Source organism: Phasianus colchicus, chromosome 1 (genome assembly GCF_987193195.1).
Source record: "Phasianus colchicus chromosome 1, bPhaCol1.hap1.1, whole genome shotgun sequence".
Lineage (NCBI taxonomy): Eukaryota > Metazoa > Chordata > Aves > Galliformes > Phasianidae > Phasianus > Phasianus colchicus.
In genome coordinates this window covers 169508758-169530339 of record NC_143436.1, presented here as the reverse complement: position 1 = coordinate 169530339, position 21582 = coordinate 169508758, and the positions used below count along the sequence as shown (strand labels likewise).

Below are 21582 nucleotides of genomic sequence, written 5' to 3'. Positions count from 1 at the left end.
CTGCAGGAAAATTAAATACTAAAACAAAGAATTTTAGGTGGCTGTGGAGAAAAATGGGAATGGCCAGGCACTGTGATTTTGCAAGTGTTGGACTTGTTCAGGTTTTATTTAAAACATGTAAGGTAATGTTTTGCCAGTCTTGGTGTGAAATGAGTATGGAAAATCAGACCTAGGATCTTTAATTAAGAGCTCCTCATACTTTAATAGAAAAATCTTCCTTTTTTTATTAACATCTGTTTTCATGGTAGGGACACTTGGGAAGGATCCTATGCCAGCAGGCTTCCTTATGGCCACACGTCAAAAGATTTTCTTCAAATCAAATCATTAGCAAAGAGATAATGAAGTAGAAGAAGCACAGAGTTTATGTAAAGGACATACATCAATCTATGGACGTATATACCGAAAAGAGTCACCACCTATGTGAATCAACACAGTCCCTCATCAAAAGCTCTTAATCATCAGCCTTCTCCATGGTGACAGGATACCAGTGAGTCCTATAGGGGACTAAATTGGGCCTGTGGTACTTTGCCTGTAGAAATCTGAAAAAATACATGTAAAAGGGAGAGTATAGATAGTGGAGAAATTATTGCAAAGATAGTGCAAAGAGGTCACGACGGCTCTGGAAATGGGAGATGGAATTTTAAATAGATAAACCAAAGGTGGTACAACTTAAGGTGATTACTTGAAGGGGAAAAATCAGTTCTAGCTTTACATACAGAGTGATATGCCCCAAACTGATTGATATCACTCTGGAATGAGATTTTTGTGTTATGGAACTGGGTAAAAATTGAGTATAACTTTAAAAGATGAGAGAAAAGCAACACGGACAATCAATATTAGAGGATGGCATCCATATTTATTACCCAATTTGACAGGGATTCTTCAAGGATTGTGTGAATTCATGAAGGAAAAATCCAAAGAGGGCTCTTTATCATACAGGATATACATACCTCCAGCCAGAGATCTCAGATTGCTAGATGTTAGCAGGATGCTCTCTGGAGCTGCCTACCAAATGCTTGTCTTTCTATCAGGTTACACTACAACAAAATGAAGTGCTGAGCTGAATGTACCTTTAGTTTTCACCACTACAGTTGCTCACGTTAAGACTTCAAACAAAAAAGGTGATCTGTGTATGTATGTAATGAAGCAATTACCTTTTTTCTATTCCTGCTCTTCCATAAATGCTCGTACATGTGCCTAAAAGATGTCAAGGAGTCAATTCACAAATTCTTAGGTCACAATTCGCTGACAACATAAATATTAGTATTTCATGAGTTCACTTTTGTTTTTCCTGTTATATGAAGTGGCAGAAAAATTGCCAGCTTGACTATGCTTACACACTTTTTCACTCTTTCCAGGAACCCAGAAATAAAATGGTTCATGCATCCAAACAACTGCAGCAGGAAATCGACACAACAAAACAGAAATTAAAATGATGGTTGCTAAGCTTCAGAGCAACTTTCAGGCTGGAAAGCCTGGAGAAAAGAAGGTTCCGGAGAGATACATGATAGTAGTTTTTCAGTATCTAAATGGGGGCTATAAAGAAAGAAGAGGGCAGAGACTTTAGCAGGGTCTGCTGTGAAAGGAGAAGGGAAAACAGTTACAAACTAAAAGAGATGAGATTTAGATTGGATATAAGGTGAAAGTTTTTTACAGTAAGGGTGGTGAGACACTGGAACAGGTTGCCCAGAGAGCAGTGGATGCTCCATCCCCAGAGACATCCAAGATGAGGCTGGTTGGTTCTCTGAGCACCTGACTGAGCTGTTGGTATCCCTTTTCACTGCAAGGGAGTTGAACCAGATGGCCTTTGAGTGTCCCTTCCAACTCAAATGGTTCTATAATTCTATGATTCTAACTTTGCAAAAAGCCTGTTTCGTAAAGTCATTAATATTGAATCATTTAAATGACAAAGAAATTTGGATGCAGCAAAAGCAAAACTCATTTTTCACTGTGAGTCAGTCATCAATGCTGGGAACTGCTGGGAGTCTGCTAGTTAAGGGTCCATGTCTAAGCTAGCTGACACAGCTCTGAAATGAAATGGGGAAAGGGAGGGAGTCTAAATTGACTATTTACAGCAAGCAGTGTTGTCCAATAGATACTCCACCAGAATATTTGGAATGGATTCATGTAACTGTGTACAGTGTCACTGACAAAGTTTTCATGTGAGCAAAAGCCCCCGTGGCTGGACTTAGGAAATCTGTATCTCAGTTCTTCACATTCTCCTTTTAGTCTTACAGTCTTTGAACTCTTCAAGTCAGAAGGCAAGGCTTTGAACAGTGTTTTGCAATTTTGACCTGATCACTGTCAATCACAATAAGTTCTTTCCTTTTTTTTTTTTTTCATTTTAAATAGTCTATATCATCAGTAGTTCAGAAGAGCATCGCCTTTATTTACTGCAGCTTCAATTTTTTTTATTTACTCCAAAATCTATTTCTTTACTGAAGCCTCTTCTTTTCAGAAAGGCCTATTATCCTTGTCTCTGTATATTTCCTACTGCAGGAAATACAATAATCCTTTTTTTTTTTTTTTTTTTCTTAGCTGTATATCTCAGACTGCACTTCATCCCATCACCCAGGTCATTAATAAAGCCACTAAACAGTCCTGGCTTTCATATCGATCCCCGAGAGGTGTCACTCTGCCACCTGGACTCTGTACTGCTGATCAATACACTGAGCCCAGCAAGCCAGCCAAGCTTCCACCCGCTAACTGAGCCTGTATCTCACCAGTCTGACTAAAAAAAGACCAAGAGAAGTTGTCGCAAAGTCCTTGCTGAAGGCAAAGTATTCATAGGCACTACTCTTGCTTTGTTTACTGAGGGAGACTTCTCATCACAAAATGTAATTAGACAGGTCAGATATGCGATGCTCTTTGTAGATCCATGCTGCCTGTTCCCAGTCACCTTCTTCTTCATGTACTCAGGAATGGCTTCTGTGAAGATTTGTTCCATAACACTGCAATGGACAGTGTTAAGGATGACGAGTTTTTAGTCCTTTAGTTTGCTGGATTTTCCTTCTTAGAATCATAAAATCATTAAGGCCGGCAAAGGCCTCTATGACTGTCTAGTCCAACTGTCCGCCTACTACAAATGTTGTCCACAAAACCATGTTCCTTAATACCACATCTACACGTTCCTTGACCACTTCCAGGGATAGCGGCTCAACCTCCTCCCTGGGCAGCCTATTTCAGTGCCTGATCACTCTTTTGGAGAAAAAGTTTTTCCTAATATCCAAGCTGAACTTCTCCTGGAGCAACTAGAAGCCATTCCCTCTAGTCCTATCACTAGTTACATGAGAGAAGAGGCCGAACCCACCTCACTACAACCTCCTTTCAGGTAGTTGTAGAGGGCAATAATGTCTCCCCTGGGTCTCCTCTAGACTAAACAATCCCACTTCCTTCCGCTACTCCTCATAAGACTCGTGCTCCAATCCCCTCACAAGCTTTGGTTCCCTTCTCTGAACACACTCCAGGGCCTCAGTGTCTTCCTGGTAGTGAGGAGCCCAAAACTGAACACAGTACTCGAGGTCTGGCCTCACCAGAGCTGAGTACAGGGAGATGATCACCTCCCTGCTCCTGTTGGCTGTGCTATTTCTGATACAAGCCAGGATGCCATTGGCCTTCTTGGCTTCCTGAGCACACTGCTGTCTCATGATCAGCTGAGCACTGACCAACACCCCCAGGTCCGTTCCTTCCAAACTGTTTTCCAGCCTCTGCTCCAAGCCTGTAGATTTACCTGGAGTTGTTGTGACCAAAGTACAGGACCTGGCACTTGGTCTTGTTGAACTTCATCCCATTGGCCTCAGCCCAGCAATCCAGCCTATCCGGATCCCTCTGCCTTCCTATCCCCATGCAGATCAACACTTCCTGCCAACTTGGTGTCCTCTGTAAACTTACTGAAAGTGCACTCAATCCCCTTGTCCAGGTCATCAATAAAAATACTGAACAGGGCAGGCCCCCAAACCAACCCAACTCCAACTTGAATTGCCAGCTGGATTTAACTTCATTCACCACTACTAACCACGCTAAGCCCTCCAGCCAGTTCTTTATCCAGCAAAGAGTGTACCTTCCCAGGACAGGTCTGCCAACTTCCACAGGAGAATACTGTGGGAGACAGTGTTAAAGGCTTTGCTGAAGTCTAGGTAGACTACATCAATATCTTCTCCCTCATCCACCAGGCTGGTCACCCAGTCACGGAAGGAGATCAGGTTGGTCAAGCAAGACCTGTCTTTCACGAATCCATGCTAGCTGGGCCTCATCCTAATTTTCTCCCTCCACATCCTAACAACTTTTTTGTATTCTCTCTCCAAGTTTCTCATCCCTTCTTCCACAGGAGGTAGATCCTCTTTTTCTCCTGAAGCCTCAGGAAAAGCTCCCTGTTCATCCATATTGGTCTTCTTCCCCACCAGCTCATCTTGTGGCACAGGGTGACAGCCTGCTCCCGCGACTTCCTTCTTGAGGAGCACCCAGCCTTCCCAGACACCTTTACTTTTCAGGACTGACCCCAGATGAATTTCCCCCACCAGTATCCTGAATAGTTCCAAGTCTTCCCTCTGGACGACCACATCCTTCTAAGAAGCTGCATCCATCCTGCTTGCTCCAAAGGGACCCAACAGCTCTTCTAGAGGTGTTTTGCCACATTTTTTACCTCTGCTAATGGTCTGCATGAGGTCTTTGTTGAAAGGCCTTTTTGAAGATGGGAGTCAGTTTGCCTTCTCTCACTCAAGAATAAAACTTAAAAATAAAACTTATTTAAAAATAAATATTAATAATAACAATAAACCTGGACTGTTCTGACCTTTTAAACATGATATGAGATGGCTTTGCAGTGACATTGCCAGGTCTCCCAGTGCCATATAAGGCATTTGTTTGTTCTTTTCTGTAATTCCACTTAGTCATCCTGAATCAAATGCGATGAGAACATTCAGAAGACCAGTCTCTTTTGCCCCAATTTCTCTTGGGACAACAGAAGCAACTTATTCCACTTTTTCATCTTAAAACATGGTTGGAATTTTCTAACTCTCTTCATTATCTATACTTTCCTTATGACCCATGTGTGGTATTAAAATAAATTTATTCCTGCTGGAGATTCTGTTATATGTTCCAAAGCCATCTAGGCATGTTACCATGCCCAGTCTTTGATGGCAGTAAAATACCGCTTTTTCCTCAACGTTTTTAAAAGCTATGCACTTCAAAATGATCAATCAGACCAGAAGCAAAGATTTAAAAAAAAAAAACACAACATTTTTCCAACGTCTTAACACAATTGGCTTATTTCTGCAACTGCAAATGTTCTGTCTATGTATGTCCTGCAGCCACTCTGCAAAAATGATTCATGAACATGCCCAGCTTTACAACAGTTCAGAGCTATCGAGGGCATTTCAGCCCAACAGTGCACTACCATAGAAGCACCAATACAAAATATGGCCAAATTAGAGAAGTGGGGGAGTTATACTGTTATCAGAGTGACAAAATACAATTGCTGATCTTGAAATCGTCTCTGAAAACAGAAGAAATTGTATAACTCGATCAAAGGCAGATAACAAAACTGTTCAGGGAAACTCCTCTATTTACTAATCTGTTTAATTAAATACAGTTCCTTCCAAAGACTGGATTTTTTTGGTTTTTTTTTTTTCTTATGGAATGAGGAATTTTACTTATAAAGAACACAAAAAGAGGAGACAAAGCATTGACAGCACTGTAACTTGCATTACATTGCAAGCAAGACCAAAAGACTTATGGACTCAACTGCCTTACTAAGTCTTTAATGAACAAAAAAGAAGCGACACGAGCAAGAAATGGAGAAAAGAAGAAAAAACTGTAATAGAAGTAGATAAAACAACTGAGGGTGTATAGTCTCCAGCCTCTGCAATGGGCTTTGGTGCAGAAGAAACAGCTTGAGTAAGGAACCACCTTGAAGGGAGAGCAGTTAAATAACATCACAAGTTACACCAAGGTGAAATCTTGACAGTAAGGAAGGGAAGAGAAGGAAATAAATTTTAGGAGATCTCACTTCTATTTAAGACAAAAAGTAAGATAGATGGATGTGATAAAGATGGGGAAATTGAAAAATAAATCAATAATAATGAAGTGGCAGATAAATTCTCCCTGTGTAAAGCTTCTGCCTTGAAAAACTGAATACTCAAAGCAGATTACATCAGTACAATCAGCTGAGGAATAATACTGTTAACAGCCATATATGCTGCTTCAAAATGACCGATAGGATGATATTCATTTAAGACAATTTAGAAAGTATGGCACTACTATCATAAATTACTAAATTATGAACAACTGTTATATGAGATTGTTATTTCTGTCTTGCTACTTGTTTTCATGGCAGCTGTATGCCACAAAAACAGCTCTCTGTAGGGGTATAACAGCCCTCACATTATTCTCCTATGCATTTATTTTGATCAAATCTCCTGGCAAAGCAGACAACCAAATGTGAATACAGTGGTCTGAATAACCAAAGAGATAATGAGATCACATGCAAAAAAAGCTAAGGAAAAAAAAAAAAAAAAAGGATGAGAAGCCCTAGCAGGAGATGGAATTGACAGCTATTAGATAAAAGAGTTTAGCAACTAACATCCTTAATCCAAACTACCACTACATGCTCAGAAAAGCATGTACCCAGGTGCATGGCAGAGGGAATGGCCATGTGTACTGAAATGAAGATAGAAGAATGGAATTTGGTACTACACACTTATGGCATACGAGTTGCTTGCTTACAATGTGTAAGTTTCTTGCTGGAATCTTTATTGGAAATTTGTTTGATTGGGATGAAGCAAGTGGTAGATTTCCCCAGGTACCAAAAGTATGTTTAAAATGTGGTGAAAAGTCAAAATGACTTTTGACAGCGTATAAAGCCAACCTTACAGATGCCAGAAAAAATGCTGGGTAGACTACATGAAATCTTACACACTACTGCATGAGATCAGTGATTGAAAGTGCTGTAAGAGGGAACATACAGCAAATATGTTGAAGTATGTCTTATGCTTGGAGTACAGTTATAAGGTAATATGTAAGGCAAGAGTACACAATCCATGAGAATCTCAAAAGCGAATTTCTGTCAATCTTTTTAATGTTTTTCCTTCTACTATTTGCCATGCTGCACCATAAGAGGAAATTATTTAAGTGGTTTCACCATCTGATGATGGACAGGATGCCCATTTCACCTCTTTTATAGATAGTCTGAAATGAAACATAGAATGATACCAAAATCAGTTCACTGGTGACAGCTACAGGCACTGTCAGGCACAGTCTCTAAAGATACAGAAACTGCACTGGGGTTACACAAATGTGCATAACCTGGGGTACTAACAAGATCTGTACAAAGAGCACAGAACAGACTGCACCAGCTTGGCAGCTCTGTTCACAAAACTATCCTGGTGTGTTTTCCACTTTACAAGTTCTTAGACACAGCACACACTCAGCTGCATGTCATGAAAACAGCCCTCTGGAGGGCTGCAACACATTATTGGCCTAGGGGGTTATTTCTGTCTGAAAAGACATACAAAATAATAAAGTCCTGACGTCAGGGGGATGTGAGGAGGTCAGGTAAGCTTATCAGCGGGCTGCCAGTTGGATCCTTCTGAATATATCACTCTGAAATGGGAACAAATTAAATGGAGGTTATCTAAGAGACCTGGATAGGAAATCAAAATCTTATCAGCATCAGTGCTGAGATAGGCAGGTTTTATACTGCCAAGAGAGAAAAAGCTAAAAACGACTGCAGATACCATCCAAAATGAGATGTATGTAATGACAGCTAACCATATAGATGGGAAAGAAAATAGCCTGGCTGAAAGTTGGATCAAGTAACAACCTTGGTAACAAGACGAGGACATTAAAAAACTAACAAAACATGCATAGATAGAGAAGGAAGAAGAAAAGTGGAGAGTATTGTAGAAATGCTAATGAAGAACTGTTAATTTCCTTAAATCCAGTTTGCAAAAGAAAAACTGAGAAGAAAGTTCCGACAGTTCAGATACAGACAGGACTGGAAAAGCAATTGTGAATGTGGAATGAGTAGCCAAGGTCCAAGGTCCAGCAGCTGCATTACAGATGGATCTATCAGCTCTGCTGAGAAGAGCAAAAAGTAATGGGAGGACGAAGTTGGCAGCACTCTGTGTTGTTAGAATGAGGGATTATAAATAGAGAAGAATTGTCACAACGACAAAGTAACAGATGATCAGACTTCAAAGTGCCATGGGCAAAAATAATCACTGCTAATAAAGTCTGTGCTAGAAGACTAAAAAGAGGAAGAAGGCTTTACTGAGGACCTCGTTTTTTAGTAGCTGATGTGCATATTTAATTGCAAATTTAAAAAAAAAAAAAATCATGACCAATTAGCAGTAAGAGGTGGGAATAATTTAGAATAATTTGAAATATGAACAGGGTAAAAGTAATGTCAAATATCCTTTTGTGTGAGTGTGTGAGTGTGTGTGTGTGTGATCTCCAAGCTGACAGAAAGCATGACAAAAACTACCTAAGCTAGGTTTTATTATAAAATCTGGAGTCCTTCAGGTGGCAGCTGCTAAGAAGAACGACAAATGAGTCGTTAGCAGAGGTAAAATATTTCAAACTTAATGAAGTGATCTGAGAGATCGAACAGCTCTCCTGAGAGGACGGGCTGGGAGAGCTGTGGCCGTTCAGCCTGGAGAAGTCTCTGAGACGCTGACCTGAGAGCAGCCTTTCAGTGTCTGAAGGAAAGAAGGGGACAGACTCTTTAGCGGGATCTGTCGTGACAGAACAAGCGGGAATGGCTTCAACCTCAAAGAGGGTTGGACGGAAGGGATATTTTTCAGCGAGGGCGGCGAGGCCCTGGAACACGAACCACATGAGGGGCGTGAACCGGGCGTGCAGGCGGGGCAACGGGAGGTCGCGCCCGCCCAGGAGCCGCCCCTTCCTTCTCTCGCTCCGCCGCTCGGCCCCACCGCTCCTCTGAGGTAAGGGAGCGGGGCGCGGGGCCGCCGGGCCGGGCGGAGGGTTGGGGGAGCCGCGGTGCGGCCGTGCGGGCTTTCAGGCTCGGCTACGGAGGGACCGAAGGGAAAGTCTGCTGCCTGCGGGTGTGCTCGGCAGCGGGCCCTGCGGCTTCCTTCAGGAAGTCCAGCCCCTCGGGGCTCGTGAGAGAAAACAGGCAGGCCTGGGGGGATGTTTTTCCTGTCCTGCTGCGTTCTGGGGCTGAACGCTGTCCTTTGGACGCTGGCGTTGCGCGGTTTGTGGTAGCTTTTTTTGTGGTGGTGGGAACGACCCTTCGTATAAATAAGTAATACGAAAAAAATGTAAATAAAGCTGGAAGTAGGAAGTTATGAGAGGTCAGGAAAGGCTTGTAAGAGAATCTCCTGAAGAGGCCGTGGTACTGAAGATGCTTTAAGTTCATGGAAAGATCATAGAATGGCCTGGGTTGAAAAGGCCCACAATGATCATCCAGTTTCAACCCCCTGCTATGTGCAGGGTCACCAACCAGCAGACCAGGCTGCCCAGAGCCACATCCAGCCTGGCCTTGAATGCCTCCAGGGATGGGGGTATATATTCGTTTACTCAGCTCCTGTAACTTTAGTATGAGCCAAGGCCTGGAATGCTTTATTTTCAGATTTAACTTGCTCCTTTTTCTTTTAACAGTTAAGACCATGGCACTGAAACAGGTTTCTAGCAACAAATGCTTTGAGGGTTTCCAGAAGGTGTTTGAACACGACAGGTAAACATTACAGAGATAAACTGAGGTGTTTATCAGGGTAACGAATGGATCTTATTTCTGCCCATGTCCTCAGTCTTCAGTCAAGCCGTGTGCTCTCACTAACAGCAGTATTTCAGCAGGGGATGTTGCCTATAGTTTTGTCTGCCTTCCTGTATTCCTCTGTTAATGTTTAGCATGTTTACTGTACTGAAATGCTGCAGATCTGAGAAGGGAAACCAGTATTTTTCCCTTTTAAGTTTGAGCTCCATTACTTGAGTTGTCACTGTCTGTACAAAGTTCAGTTCCCTCTACTGTGTATTTTGCTTCCATGCACTCTTACAGAGTGCTGTGAGCAGAGAGATAGAAGGGATGCATTCTTACTGTTTGATGAAGGTAAACAGAGTGGCGTTCATTTTTTCATTTCTGTCTTTGAATGAAATGCACTGATTCTGCTTTCTTGATGTTAGCAACCTTGCTGATGGCATACTGCTGATAATAAGGACTGTTTTATTGCTACAGCACAGAGCTAAAATGCAAAATGAGATTTGGAATCTACTTGCCTCCAAAAGCAGAAACTGGAAAGTGTCCTGTGCTGTATTGGCTCTCAGGTAAGTAACATTAGGATTTTAGAAAGATAACCTTCAACATATTTAAACTGCTGTGGCCTGGATGTTTATGCTGATAGGAATCCCTTCTATTTTTTAGCACCTTTTCTGTCAGAAGGATTTTGGAAACTGAAATGCTGTAATATGTAACAAAACATATTTTTTCTTTCTTCTAGGGTTAACTTGCACAGAGCAGAATTTTATAACAAAAGCAGGTTTTCAGCAAGCTGCAGCTGAGCATGGCCTTATTGTAGTTGCACCAGACACAAGCCCACGTAAGTTTTCACAAATGATAGGACAGAATATAATTCAGCCCTTAGAATGAAATCTGCTGTCTTTATTGTCAAAAGAATGGGGCACTGTTGTTTGCTACAAAGTGTGTTGCCCACCAGAATGGCAGTTTGACTTCCATTAGCTGGATTAAGTCATCAGTGTTCTTAATAGCATGGGTGTCCAGCTGTTTGGTTTGCCTGGGCTGTATTGAGTGAGGAAGAATTGTCTAGGACTGCATCTGTGAAGGTTGCTCAATGTGAATGAGGTGTGACTGTGAAGGGAGGGGTATTTCCCTCTGCTGAGGTGGGGCTTGTGAAAGTCTGATAAAGAGACGTGATCAGATTTTTGATTGCAAGTCATTATATTCCTTTTGAAAATTCACAAGTAATGTATTTATGTTGACTGCAAATGGGACCACAAATAAACCAGAAAATTGGTGGTTTTTTTTGGCTATCTTGAAACCCGTTCTCAAATTCCTTTATTACTTTGGAAAGCATGGCTGCATAGTTTTCTCTGTTCACAGAACTGCGTTCAGCCAATGTCTCAGAACCCTTTAACTTATTTGCCATGCCTTGAGCTAGCACCGTGCTGCACCCTGAGCCCTGGTTCCAGCCTAGATGTGGTTAATACATGCTTGCTTAATAGCATGCTGCTGAAAGCTTTATATTTGAAACTCTTAATTGTTGGCACTAAAACTAGAGCAAAAGGACCATTGAATGAGGAAAAATGAGGAGTGGGAAAAGATGGAAAGCAAGAAGCATATGTTACCAGAAGTGTTTGTGGCTTGCTGAGGCTTAAAGAACCAAACAAATGAAAAAACCCACCTGTACTGTCACACAAAGCTATCATATTTACTTGTTATTGTATGCTGTCTTCTGTAGGCTATTAAGTACATGTCTCCTGAGGGTGTTGGTGTCTAGAAAAATTTAAAGCAAACCAGAGTTCTGTGCACCTGCAATAGAGTGCTCGTGAAATAGCTTTTTGAAATGATGTGCTGTTATCTGTGTAAGGCTGAGCTTGTGTGTGATATGGGAAACTTATGTGGTGGATCTGCAGTTACTTGAAATACAGTCTTGTGGGGACACAGTGTGCAATGTTTAGTGTTTATCAGGTTCTGCTCAAGTCTCAGGAGTGCTGTATCAGAAGAGTGTCACCTTTGTTGTCTCCCCAGAGTTAGCATGTCAGATCTCAACACAGGTTTTAGGTGAAGGAAGTGATGTGCTTTCCAGAAGACATTTTTGTATCTTAGTTTTGAAGTTATGTCAGATCAGAAGAAGCTTTCCAATACAAAAACCTGAGCTACCTGCAGTTACAGTCCCTCTGCCCTACTCTGTTAGAATTCCCCTTGCTTTCTTTGCAGCGATTTGTTTTTCCAGACAGATTTGCTTTGGTTCCTTTTCTAATTTCTTTTTCCAGGGTTTCCCATAAGTTTCTTTTAGCAGAATCACTGTTGCCTTCATTGAGTGACAGGACTTGGAATTTCTGACCATTCCTTAGGGACTGAAAATAAGACTTCATATCCAGCAAGTTGTATGAGCACCTATAGTCCCTGCCACTGCTGGATTCTTAATTTAGAAAATCACTCAGTGTTCAAGGGCACTTCTCTGGAGCAAACTCAGCTTTGATCCTTGCAAAAATGTGCATGCTGTGATGAGGTAGCAGATATCTGCACAAATTGACAGGGATTGTCACAGGGATTACATGTGGGTTTGTAGTGTGATCTGACAGTGGTAAAAGCCCACGTAATGTTGAATTGCAAAAACTGGGAACATCTTTGAGAAAGGGAGGTCATTATTTCCTGTCATAGATAGCTTGAAATATTACATTCTGTTCTGAAAACTAGGCTAGAAAATCACAGCTAATCAAAGAGAGTTAGAGATGGGGTGTACTGACTTTCAAGGAGACATCTGCAAATTCAGTTTGAAAGTGTAACTTTGGAAAAGAGGATACAGAATCACAGAATGGCTTGGATTGAAAGGGAACTCAAGGATCATCAAGCTCCAAACCCCCCACCACAGGCAGGGCCACCAACCTCCACATTTAATACTAGACCAGGCTGCCCAGGGACCCATCCAACCTGGCCTTGAACACCTCCAGGGACGGGGCATCCACAACCTCTCTGGGCAGCCTGTTCCAGCACCTCACCACTCTCTCTGTAAAGAACTTCCCCCTGACATCCAACCTAAATCTTCCCTCCTTCAACTTAAAACTATTTCCCCTTGTCCTGCTATTATCTACCCCTTCAAGGAGTTGACTCCCCTAATACAATCCTGCAGTTATTCAGAGGAGTGACAGAAGTTTGGTGGGGAGTTGCAGTGTGTAGGGCACTCAACTGTAAAAAGGGGAGATATGTACTTGAAAAAAAAAGAAAAGCAGGAGGGTGGGGGGGAGGGGTGGCCAGTGTTGTTATGCTGCAATCTTAAAAGAGGAGGTGCATGCTTCAAAATACTGTATTAATGAGTGAAAATCTGAGTTGTCTTACTCGTTGGAGGGGTAGAGATACATTGATTGAGAAACTAATGTCCAGGGTCTCTGACTTGAGTGACAGATTCTCTTATTCTGAACTCTGATAGTTGTGACATAGTAAGGATAGAATCCATTTTCATGGTAGGTGGCTGCAATATTGAAGGAGAAGATGAAAGCTGGGATTTTGGTACCGGTGCTGGTTTTTATGTGGATGCTACTGAAGATCCTTGGAAAACAAACTATAGGATGTACTCCTACGTGAGAGATGAGGTAACTTTGCTGCCGGGTTATAGTGGTATTGTTGGTGAAGCTGAAGAAAAAATGCTGGTAGATGAAATGTTTCCTTTCGGTTTTGCAGTCTGTCAGAATTGGTTTCAGACCATGATGATAAAGACTAGAACCAAAGATGTGCCTTTGGTTTCATTATTTTCCTGGCATTAAAATGTGTCAGTTCATCAGATGCTTCTCTATCTAAACATCCAAAAGTTGCTTTAATGTTTTTATTCCACTCTTCCTTTACAGTTACCTAAACTGATAAATGCCAATTTTCCAACCAACCCTGAACGGATGTCTATTTTTGGGCATTCCATGGGAGGTCATGGAGCTCTCATTCTTGCTCTGAAGAATCCCGGAAAGTACAAAGTAAGATATCATACATGTTACACAAGGAATGCTCAGGCTAATACAGATCTCTACAGGAGTAAAGAAATAAAACGTAACACCAAGTTCTGTAATAGTGTTAAACATATACACTGCTTTAGCTGTAGAAGTTTACTAATACCTACTATAAGAATATAGAAGATTCCCAGAAACATTGCTCTGAAATTTGTATTTGATAGCAAAATTAAAAAAGAATGTTTTAAAAAGTAGGAAAAGTTTGGTTTCTTTTTGAAAATGCTCAGGTTTTCCAATAAATAAATACAAGCAGGTTCTTTTTAGGTCTGCAGTTAATTCCTGCTGCTAATATTGTCTAGAAAGTTGTGGTCCTCTTCTGCTTTAACCTAAATCAAATACACAGGAACATAATTGCCTTTTATACCCATAAGGGAAACTTCATTGCTCTCTTTGGAGATATGCTTATGCCAGGTGTTTCTGAAGGAGAATCAGGCATTGCTGTTTGCTGGGAATTTACTGGCTCTGTCTTTATCTTGTGGAGCCAATAGTTCAGAAATTTGTTTTCAGTATTGACACTCAAATGCTCATTGTATTATTGAAAAGAAATAAACATTGTACTGAAAATGCCAGAATCCAAGAAACTGCCCATGGCTCAAATAGTTGGTTGCTATTTCTTGCAGGGCATAAGAGTGGAAATATTGATAGGCCCAGGGACAGATCTGAAAGAAGAATATAAAAAATAGAACTTGGACTTTTCTCCCCAGCACCTGTGGTCTGAAATGCATGTTTCCTGACTCCTAATCCTTCAGTTAAGTTAGCTAAATTCAGGAGATGCTGCTGCATGCTCAGACAGGCTGAGCTCCATGCCTTAGGCCTTTCTTACGTTGTTCCAGATTGGAGTTGGAGGTGAAATAGTTCCACGCTCTCACCACGCACAACAGGCTTATCCGCTGCTTAAGGAATTCAAGACAACATCCAACATCCAGCATACAATGGAATGGGGTGTCTAACCCTTCATTTCGAAGCTTGGCTCATGTACAAAAAGGAAAGTGAACATTGTGGTTTTAGGGAGAGCAAATAATAGAATCATAAAATGGCCTGGGTTGAAAAGGACCACAATGATCATCTGGTTTCAACCCCTGCTATGTTCAGGGTCTCCAACCACCAGACCAGGCTGCCCAGAATAGGGAAATAGGGTACTAGTTATGGCACTTAGATGAAAGGGCTGGTGGCAGAGTTCTGGCAGTACTTTCTAAAGCTGTTTTGAAACACTGTCAGTTTTATTGTTATCAAAAATTGCTTTTCGTAATTCATGTTGTGTTTTGTTTTTTCATGCTTTCTTTCCAAACAGTCTGTATCAGCTTTTTCTCCTATCTGCAACCCTATGCAGTGCCAGTGGGGCAAGAAAGCCCTTGGTGGATATCTGGGATCAGATGTGAGCAAATGGGAGGTATGTGCTGGAACTTGCAGGCCTTTAGTAATATGTGACTGAGTGATCTGTGGATACATTGCAGCAGATGTCTGGAACAAAACTCTTGAGTTGCCCATGAGCTGATGGTGTTGTTTTATATCCATGCTTAGGAGTATGGTAAACACTGCACAGTTCTGCTGGGTGTGTCTTGCTGTTGCTTGGTGGTGCTTGTGACAAACGTAACGAGACAGAAAGCTCTCATCAAACTGACTAAATGCTTCCTTGTTTTATGAAGGTCTTAGAATATAGCCTAAGAAGAATTATGGGCAGTCTGAGACTTTCTGTAATGCATGGAAATAATGAGAATATTTAAAGAGTTTAAGAATTTTAAAAGACACTCCATGGCCTGTCGCTCCAAAACACAGCTTTCAGTGTTCAGAACTTCTATGGTAGCCTGAAAAGAGAGACTGTGCTACAACCTGGTCAGGGTCATGGTATCTGCAGGAGAAGCCTGGCAGAGACAGTTGCAGAGAAGCCCATTGGTACTTGGAAATTGATATCCCATAGAACATCATTAAACCAGGAGTTAGGTTTTAGTTCTAGGTCCCTAAATTAGAAATGAAAATAGTCTTATAGGAATTGTTAAGGTACAAGCACATATATTTGTTATTTGGGCATACATTGTTTTGCTATCCTGCTGCAGGACCAGATGTTGGAATTCAGGTGCCTAGTACAAAAGGATCTGCTGAAAACACTTTTGTAGTTAGCATAAGACATAGAATAGATCCATACCACCACTCCAGCTTGCCACAGATGAGCCTGATGACTGTTCTGTCATTAAACACGTTTTTTGTTTTTGTCCCACCACTGTATAGTCAGTTACAGGGTACTGCATAAGGGCCTGATTGCTCTTCCAAGTTGTAATTTGATGTCTTGATCACTATAACACAGCACTCTGTACTTACTGTTGTTTTCTCACAGTCAGTGAATTCAGCCCATTCTAACACACATACGTGAGCGTTGCCTCCCTTTTACTTCTGCAGGCATACGATGCTACACAGCTTGTGAAGTCCTACCCAGACTCTCGCCTGGACATCCTGATTGATCAAGGCAAAGAAGATCAGTTCCTATCAGCAGGCCAGCTACTGCCAGATAACTTCATCGCCGCCTGCACAGAGAGGAAAATCCCAGTAGTCTTCAGACTGCAGCAGGCAAGTTGCTTCCGCACACCTGCTGTTGGGTAGATGTTGTGTGAGTTTGGTGTGTACACAGCAGGTAGTCGAGAAGGTGTTTTGTCACTGAGCGTGCTTTTATTGACCTGTCAGTCTGCCCCTGGCTGAGTGAGGAAAAGACTTTGCAGTTTCTGCTTCCTTGTACCACTAGGTGGGGCCATAAGTGCACTTTTCTCAAACTGATCTGGTGCTGGTATCTCTGGCTGCTGTTAAATCTGCCAGTGATAGGCTGGAGAGGCAGCATTAATGACTGTACTAAGCACAGTCACTATAAAAGCAGTGTGACAGCTGTGTTTTTGCAGGATTCCTTATTTGTGCTGTGGGTGTTGCATTCAGCTTTGTGATTTAGCATGCAAGTGTTAGTGTACATCAGGAGAGGTATGGAGTTGCTTGAAATATCAAATTCAATTGAAGACCTACAGTGCAGTGACCCGATACAGCAGCAATGGAGTCTTTGTAAGCAGGCCCCACAGCTTGAAGATTGTCCTCTTTGGTTTATCACAAGGGCTTTTATACAGCCTTGTGCCACAAGATCTATTTGGTGCTGACAGAAAGGGTTGACAGAAACTGTTGTTCAGAGGTTTCTTTATTGTTTTAATGGCTCAGGTTGGAGGGGACCTTAAAGCCCACCCAGTCCCAACCCCCTGCCCTGGGCAGTGCCACGCAGCAGCTCAGGCTGCCCAGGGCCCCATCCAACCTGGCCTTGAATGCCTCCAGGGATGGGACACCCACAGCTTTTCTGGGCAACCATACATGTTCAGCCTCATGAGGTGGTCTCACTTTTGTTCCCCTGACCCTGCATAGAGGTTCAGGGATGCAAGAGGTGTGGGAAGCCTGTCAGTGACATCTGGGACAAAGAACACATTGAATACTTCAGCTGTTCCCATGTCCGTTGTTGCCAGCTGTCCCTTCTCACTTACCAGAAGAGGTAGACTCTCCTGAGCCTTCCTCAGCTGGCTATTATACCACTAGAATCCCTTCTTGTTGTTTTTCACAACCCTCACCAAATTCACTTCCATCTGTGCCTGGGCTTCCCTGATCCTATCCTTACATATCCAGATGGCGTCCCTGTATTTTTCCCAGGCCCACCCATTCTGGCTTTCATTGCCTGTAATTTTCCTTCTTTTCCCATAGCCATGCCCATTTCCTTCATCATCTGCTTGATTTTCAGGGATGGAAAGCTCTTGCGCTCTCAGAAAGGTTTCCCAGGGAGCTGACAGCTCTGTTCCATTCCTCCATCCCTAAGGACAGTTTCCCATGGAATTCCATCCAGTAATTCCTTAAACAGAAGTGCACTCTTCTGAAGTTCAGGGTCCTCACTCTTTATTTTTGCCAGGCCCACGTTCCTTAATATCACAAATCCAACCCACTTCTAGCTTGCATACCCAGATTAGGGCAGATGAAAGTACATGCTGTTTGTTCATCTTCCTGGAGTTCATCTATACTTGGCTTGTTAGGTGTCCTTTACAGAATCGCAGAATGGCCAGGGTTGGAAGGGACCTCAAGGATCATGAATCTCCAGCCCCCTTGCCACATGCAGGGCCACCAACCTCCCCAATACTAGACCAGGCTGCCCAGGGCCCCATCCAACCTGGCCTTGAACACCTCCAGGGACGGGGCATCCACAGCCTCTCTGGGCAGCTGTTCCAGCACCTCACCACTCTCAGAGTCAAGAACTTCCCCTGATAATTTTACATTTTTCCCCCTTTACAGTTTTACATTTATGTATTTTTGATTTCTTAAAGCAGATGAAAACACAAGAGATACTAACTTCTCTACAAGAGAGTGTAGCATGATTGCTTTATCGTGAGCTATACGAATTTGCTGATTTCTTCGTTGTTGTTCTTCTAGGGCTATGATCACAGCTATTTTTTCATTGCTACATTTATTAATGATCACATCAAACACCATGCAAAGTTCCTTAATGCTTGAACTACACAAATGGGAGTGCTGTCTGACCAGCGGGAGGCAAAGGATACATCTGAGCAGAACAAAAATCATGTGTTGAAGCAGCATCTGTAGAATACAGCTCTTCTGATTTCTACTAATAAAATAAAAGTCCCACTTAATTTGATGTTCAGAGTATCTTGAATATTCTTGCATGCTTGAAAAGTTTAACACCATGTAGGTGAATGCTGCATTCTTGGTCAAGAAGAAAATTAGCAGGTGAGTTAATTAGCTCTTAATAATACAAATGTAAGTATTTGGGACTGTTTCTAGCAAACCTTAGGCAAAGGCAGTGAATAACAGTATGCCTCTTCCACTAATGGAAAACCTGTGTTCATTTCATCAATTAGTGCCACATGAAATCATCAGCACCACAACCAGTCAAGGTACTTAATTAAGCTGCACATTGTGGTCTGCTGTTCTGTACACTAACGAACAACACAAGGGCTGATGCTCTAAGAAAGGAAGCAGTCTGTGCTCAAGGAAGTGGTTTGTCTTCCACTCCTTTCTTGCTCAGTAAGAAAAAGGCTTATAGTGTGTTTATAGGTTTCTTAGGTTTAATAGGACTGTTTCTATTCTGGAACAGGATCCTATTCCTAGTTGAGCGCTACAGTTCCTTTATTTGGCTCACACAGTCACCTCCTCCATCACCCACACTGTTAAGCTCTCCAGGAATCGTCCCTTTTACAACAAACTGCCAGCCAGGGGGTAGCCATTAAGTGGTTTCTACAAATGATAGAGTTTAATTGTAACTACAGTAAAGATTTTCTATATACATTATGTTCACTGTTTATGGAATATAGATCCACCATGCATGTTTTATTGCACATATAAATAGTGTACAAAGACTCAGGAAGATCCTCTTTTTAGCCGTACAGGTTAAGACTGCGTAAAAAAGCCGTATTACAAAATACGTAGAGCTATTTACAGCCAACTTCGAGCAAATACTGAAAGACACTATCAGGAGGAAAACAAAATTTTAATTATGAAAAACCAAGATTTGTCAAAATAATAATTACAAAGCTTCATGTTGCCATATATACATTGTAAAAAAATACTCAGGAAACCTGCATTTTATCCCTCGAGATGCAGAAATCAATATTCCTATTTTATAATCCATCTTTGAATGCTTTTTAAAATGTGATAAACTCTACCTCGAAAACTTATTTTTCTTTACATTGCTCGTGCTTTTTGACAAAACAGATATTTGTGCAGCTCTGTAAAATATTAAAATACATTTTAATTTAGCGGTAAAGTGCACAGTACATTTGATAGGAAACAATATGCGATAGCTGCCAATCCAAATTACCATTTTAACTAAGTTGCTGTTCCCTCTATAAAATAAATGCTTTTGCTTTGGTTGAAGTAACTGCTATCCCATGCATACTGTGTGTCTGCAGGCCCACTCTAACAAGTTGCTCTCAGTACAGATGTTGGCAGTCCGTGGTGTTACAATGCACAGCCTGCGTTCCAATACTGCACTATAGACTGAAAGCCTGCTATTGGAGCACAGCTGTTTTGAACTGCAGCATCTGTGCAGACACGCAGGTAACTTAGCCTAGATGTGCAGCAGTGACAAGTATGCATCGTGCCTTCAGAAAGTCCTTATACAACAGTTTTCTCCACGTTCTCTTCCTGTTTGTTCTCCCACCACATCGCCTCATTTCCATCATGGTGCCTATTTCCAACCACAGCCCCTGTGCAGCACAGAGCAGGCGGCTCAGCTCACCTTCCCCCACATGCAGCTCTCCCACCCTGCCCACCCAACTCACACCTGCAGCTTCTGTCCAAGGTACGGAAAGTGGAAGATCCAGACATTGTGATAATGGCTGCGCTGGGACTTCCGGATCTAAAAAAGATGATGTTTTCATGATAAATGATGCTCCTGAAAAATCTTTTCAAAAAATGTAAAGTAGTACTAAAAAAGAGAAGCTTCTATCCTATTGCTGACATGAGTGTAGGATCGGACCTCCAATCCCACTACAGAACATTGTGCTCGATTCAGGGGGAATCCAATGACCTCAGTGAATGGTGGAGGCTGCGGGGAGAAGCACTGCAGCCAGCAGCTGGAAGGTCAGATGTAAGACTGCCCTCGGCAATATTAATGATTTAATCTCCTCTTGAAGGAATTAATGAAGAAAAAATTTTTGGCTACCTGTTAGCATTCTTGTGCTCTGTTCTATTCGTTCCGTAGTGCCGTAGTCTTTAAAAGAAAATCAAGTTACAGTGCAAAAATCATATTTCAAGACACACGATCCTAATGCACATCATTCATTTTGTTGTGGCAAAAGTTAAATGTCTTGTGCATAGTAAAGTAAGCAATCAAAAATATTCACATTTATTTTTCAAGTTTACGTCTTTCCTATTTTAAATGTCTATATACAAGTCATGGGTGTGCTCTGCTTCAGCCAATTGAATCAAGTGTGTGTGTGTGTGTGTGTGTGTGTGTGTGTGTGTCTGCGTTGGGGGGAAAAGTGCTGCTGGAATGTAGGAAATAAACGGAATGCAGACAAACTTTCATCGATGTTCCACACATTGAAAGCGAAAGAATGCCATTCCAGCTAGCTGTTCTTTGAACTGAAGCACCTACTTGGTTTGCTTTTGCTCTTAGGAGTCAGAAAATACAATGTATGGAGATCTAGAGCTACTGCACCCCTAGTAGAATAAAAAATAACTAAATATTTATATTAAAATAAAGTGTTTAACCACAAAAAAAGCAGTAATAAAATACAGTTTCCTAATTTACATTTTGCATCCAAAGGATGAATAACAACTCACTAATAAATAACATTTATATAAATATTTTTGTGTCTGGATATTTTTAAAAGGCAATAGCCCAAAGCGACTGCAGAAAAACCTGATGTGGCAGAAGTCTGACTTACTCTCCCTCCCTCCAGAAATGATTATGAGGATTCTTAGTTTAATAATATGAAGGTATCTTGCTGCAAGACAGCTGTGTACTCCACACATTTTTACGTGGCAGAGGTGGCTGTTTCAGTAAGTACTGTACAAAGCGAGCTAGAAAAGCAGTGAGGCCCCAATTTGCTCTATAAAATGTTTTCTTTTAGTCTCTGGTTTGTAGTTGGATGCACGTGTACAGTCTCAAAGATGATTTTAAAATCAGAAGCATCAGAATACTCTTGGAGCACTGTTTTTTTCAATGCAGTCTGTAAAGACGGGCAGTGATTTGATTCTTTGATGGCACAGTGGAGCTGGTAACAGCAGAGAGAGTAGTTTCACGTGAATAAAGCTTGTTTCACTGTGGTTACATCTAGCAATGCTTGAACTGTTATGCTCACTTTTACCAAGCCCTTTTCTTCTAGGATGTGATGTGGTAGGCAGAGCTTCTCCTAGAAAAAG

General features: G+C 41.7%; 2 protein-coding genes across 5 annotated transcripts in view; one reads left to right on the top strand and one right to left on the bottom strand.

The window, feature by feature from the left end:
• Positions 1–8783: 8783 nt before the first annotated feature.
• On the top strand, positions 8784–18349 carry ESD (esterase D). 2 transcript variants are annotated; one of them, XM_031615672.2, is made up of 9 exons: positions 8784–8942; positions 9619–9694; positions 10193–10281; positions 10455–10553; positions 13163–13287; positions 13540–13659; positions 14984–15082; positions 16087–16254; positions 18127–18349. In XM_031615672.2, exons 2-9 carry the CDS (start codon positions 9627–9629, stop codon positions 18205–18207), a joined length of 849 nt encoding a protein of 282 aa, XP_031471532.1. In that variant the 5' UTR covers positions 8784–8942; positions 9619–9626; the 3' UTR covers positions 18208–18349. The 2 variants fall into 2 exon arrangements, with proteins under 2 accessions (XP_031471532.1, XP_089987873.1); XM_090131747.1 differs by lacking the exon at positions 8784–8942 and adding an exon at positions 8992–9521.
• An 833-nt stretch (positions 18350–19182) lies between these two features.
• The window catches only part of LRCH1 (leucine rich repeats and calponin homology domain containing 1), a 121214-nt gene continuing 118814 nt past the window's right edge, over positions 19183–21582 (bottom strand). For all 3 annotated transcript variants that reach the window (XM_090131712.1, XM_090131732.1, XM_031615669.2), the window contains one exon: positions 19183–21572. In XM_090131712.1, coding sequence (XP_089987838.1) covers positions 21459–21572 — 114 coding nt within the window. In that variant the 3' untranslated portion in view covers positions 19183–21458. The remainder of the gene's footprint in view (positions 21573–21582) is intronic.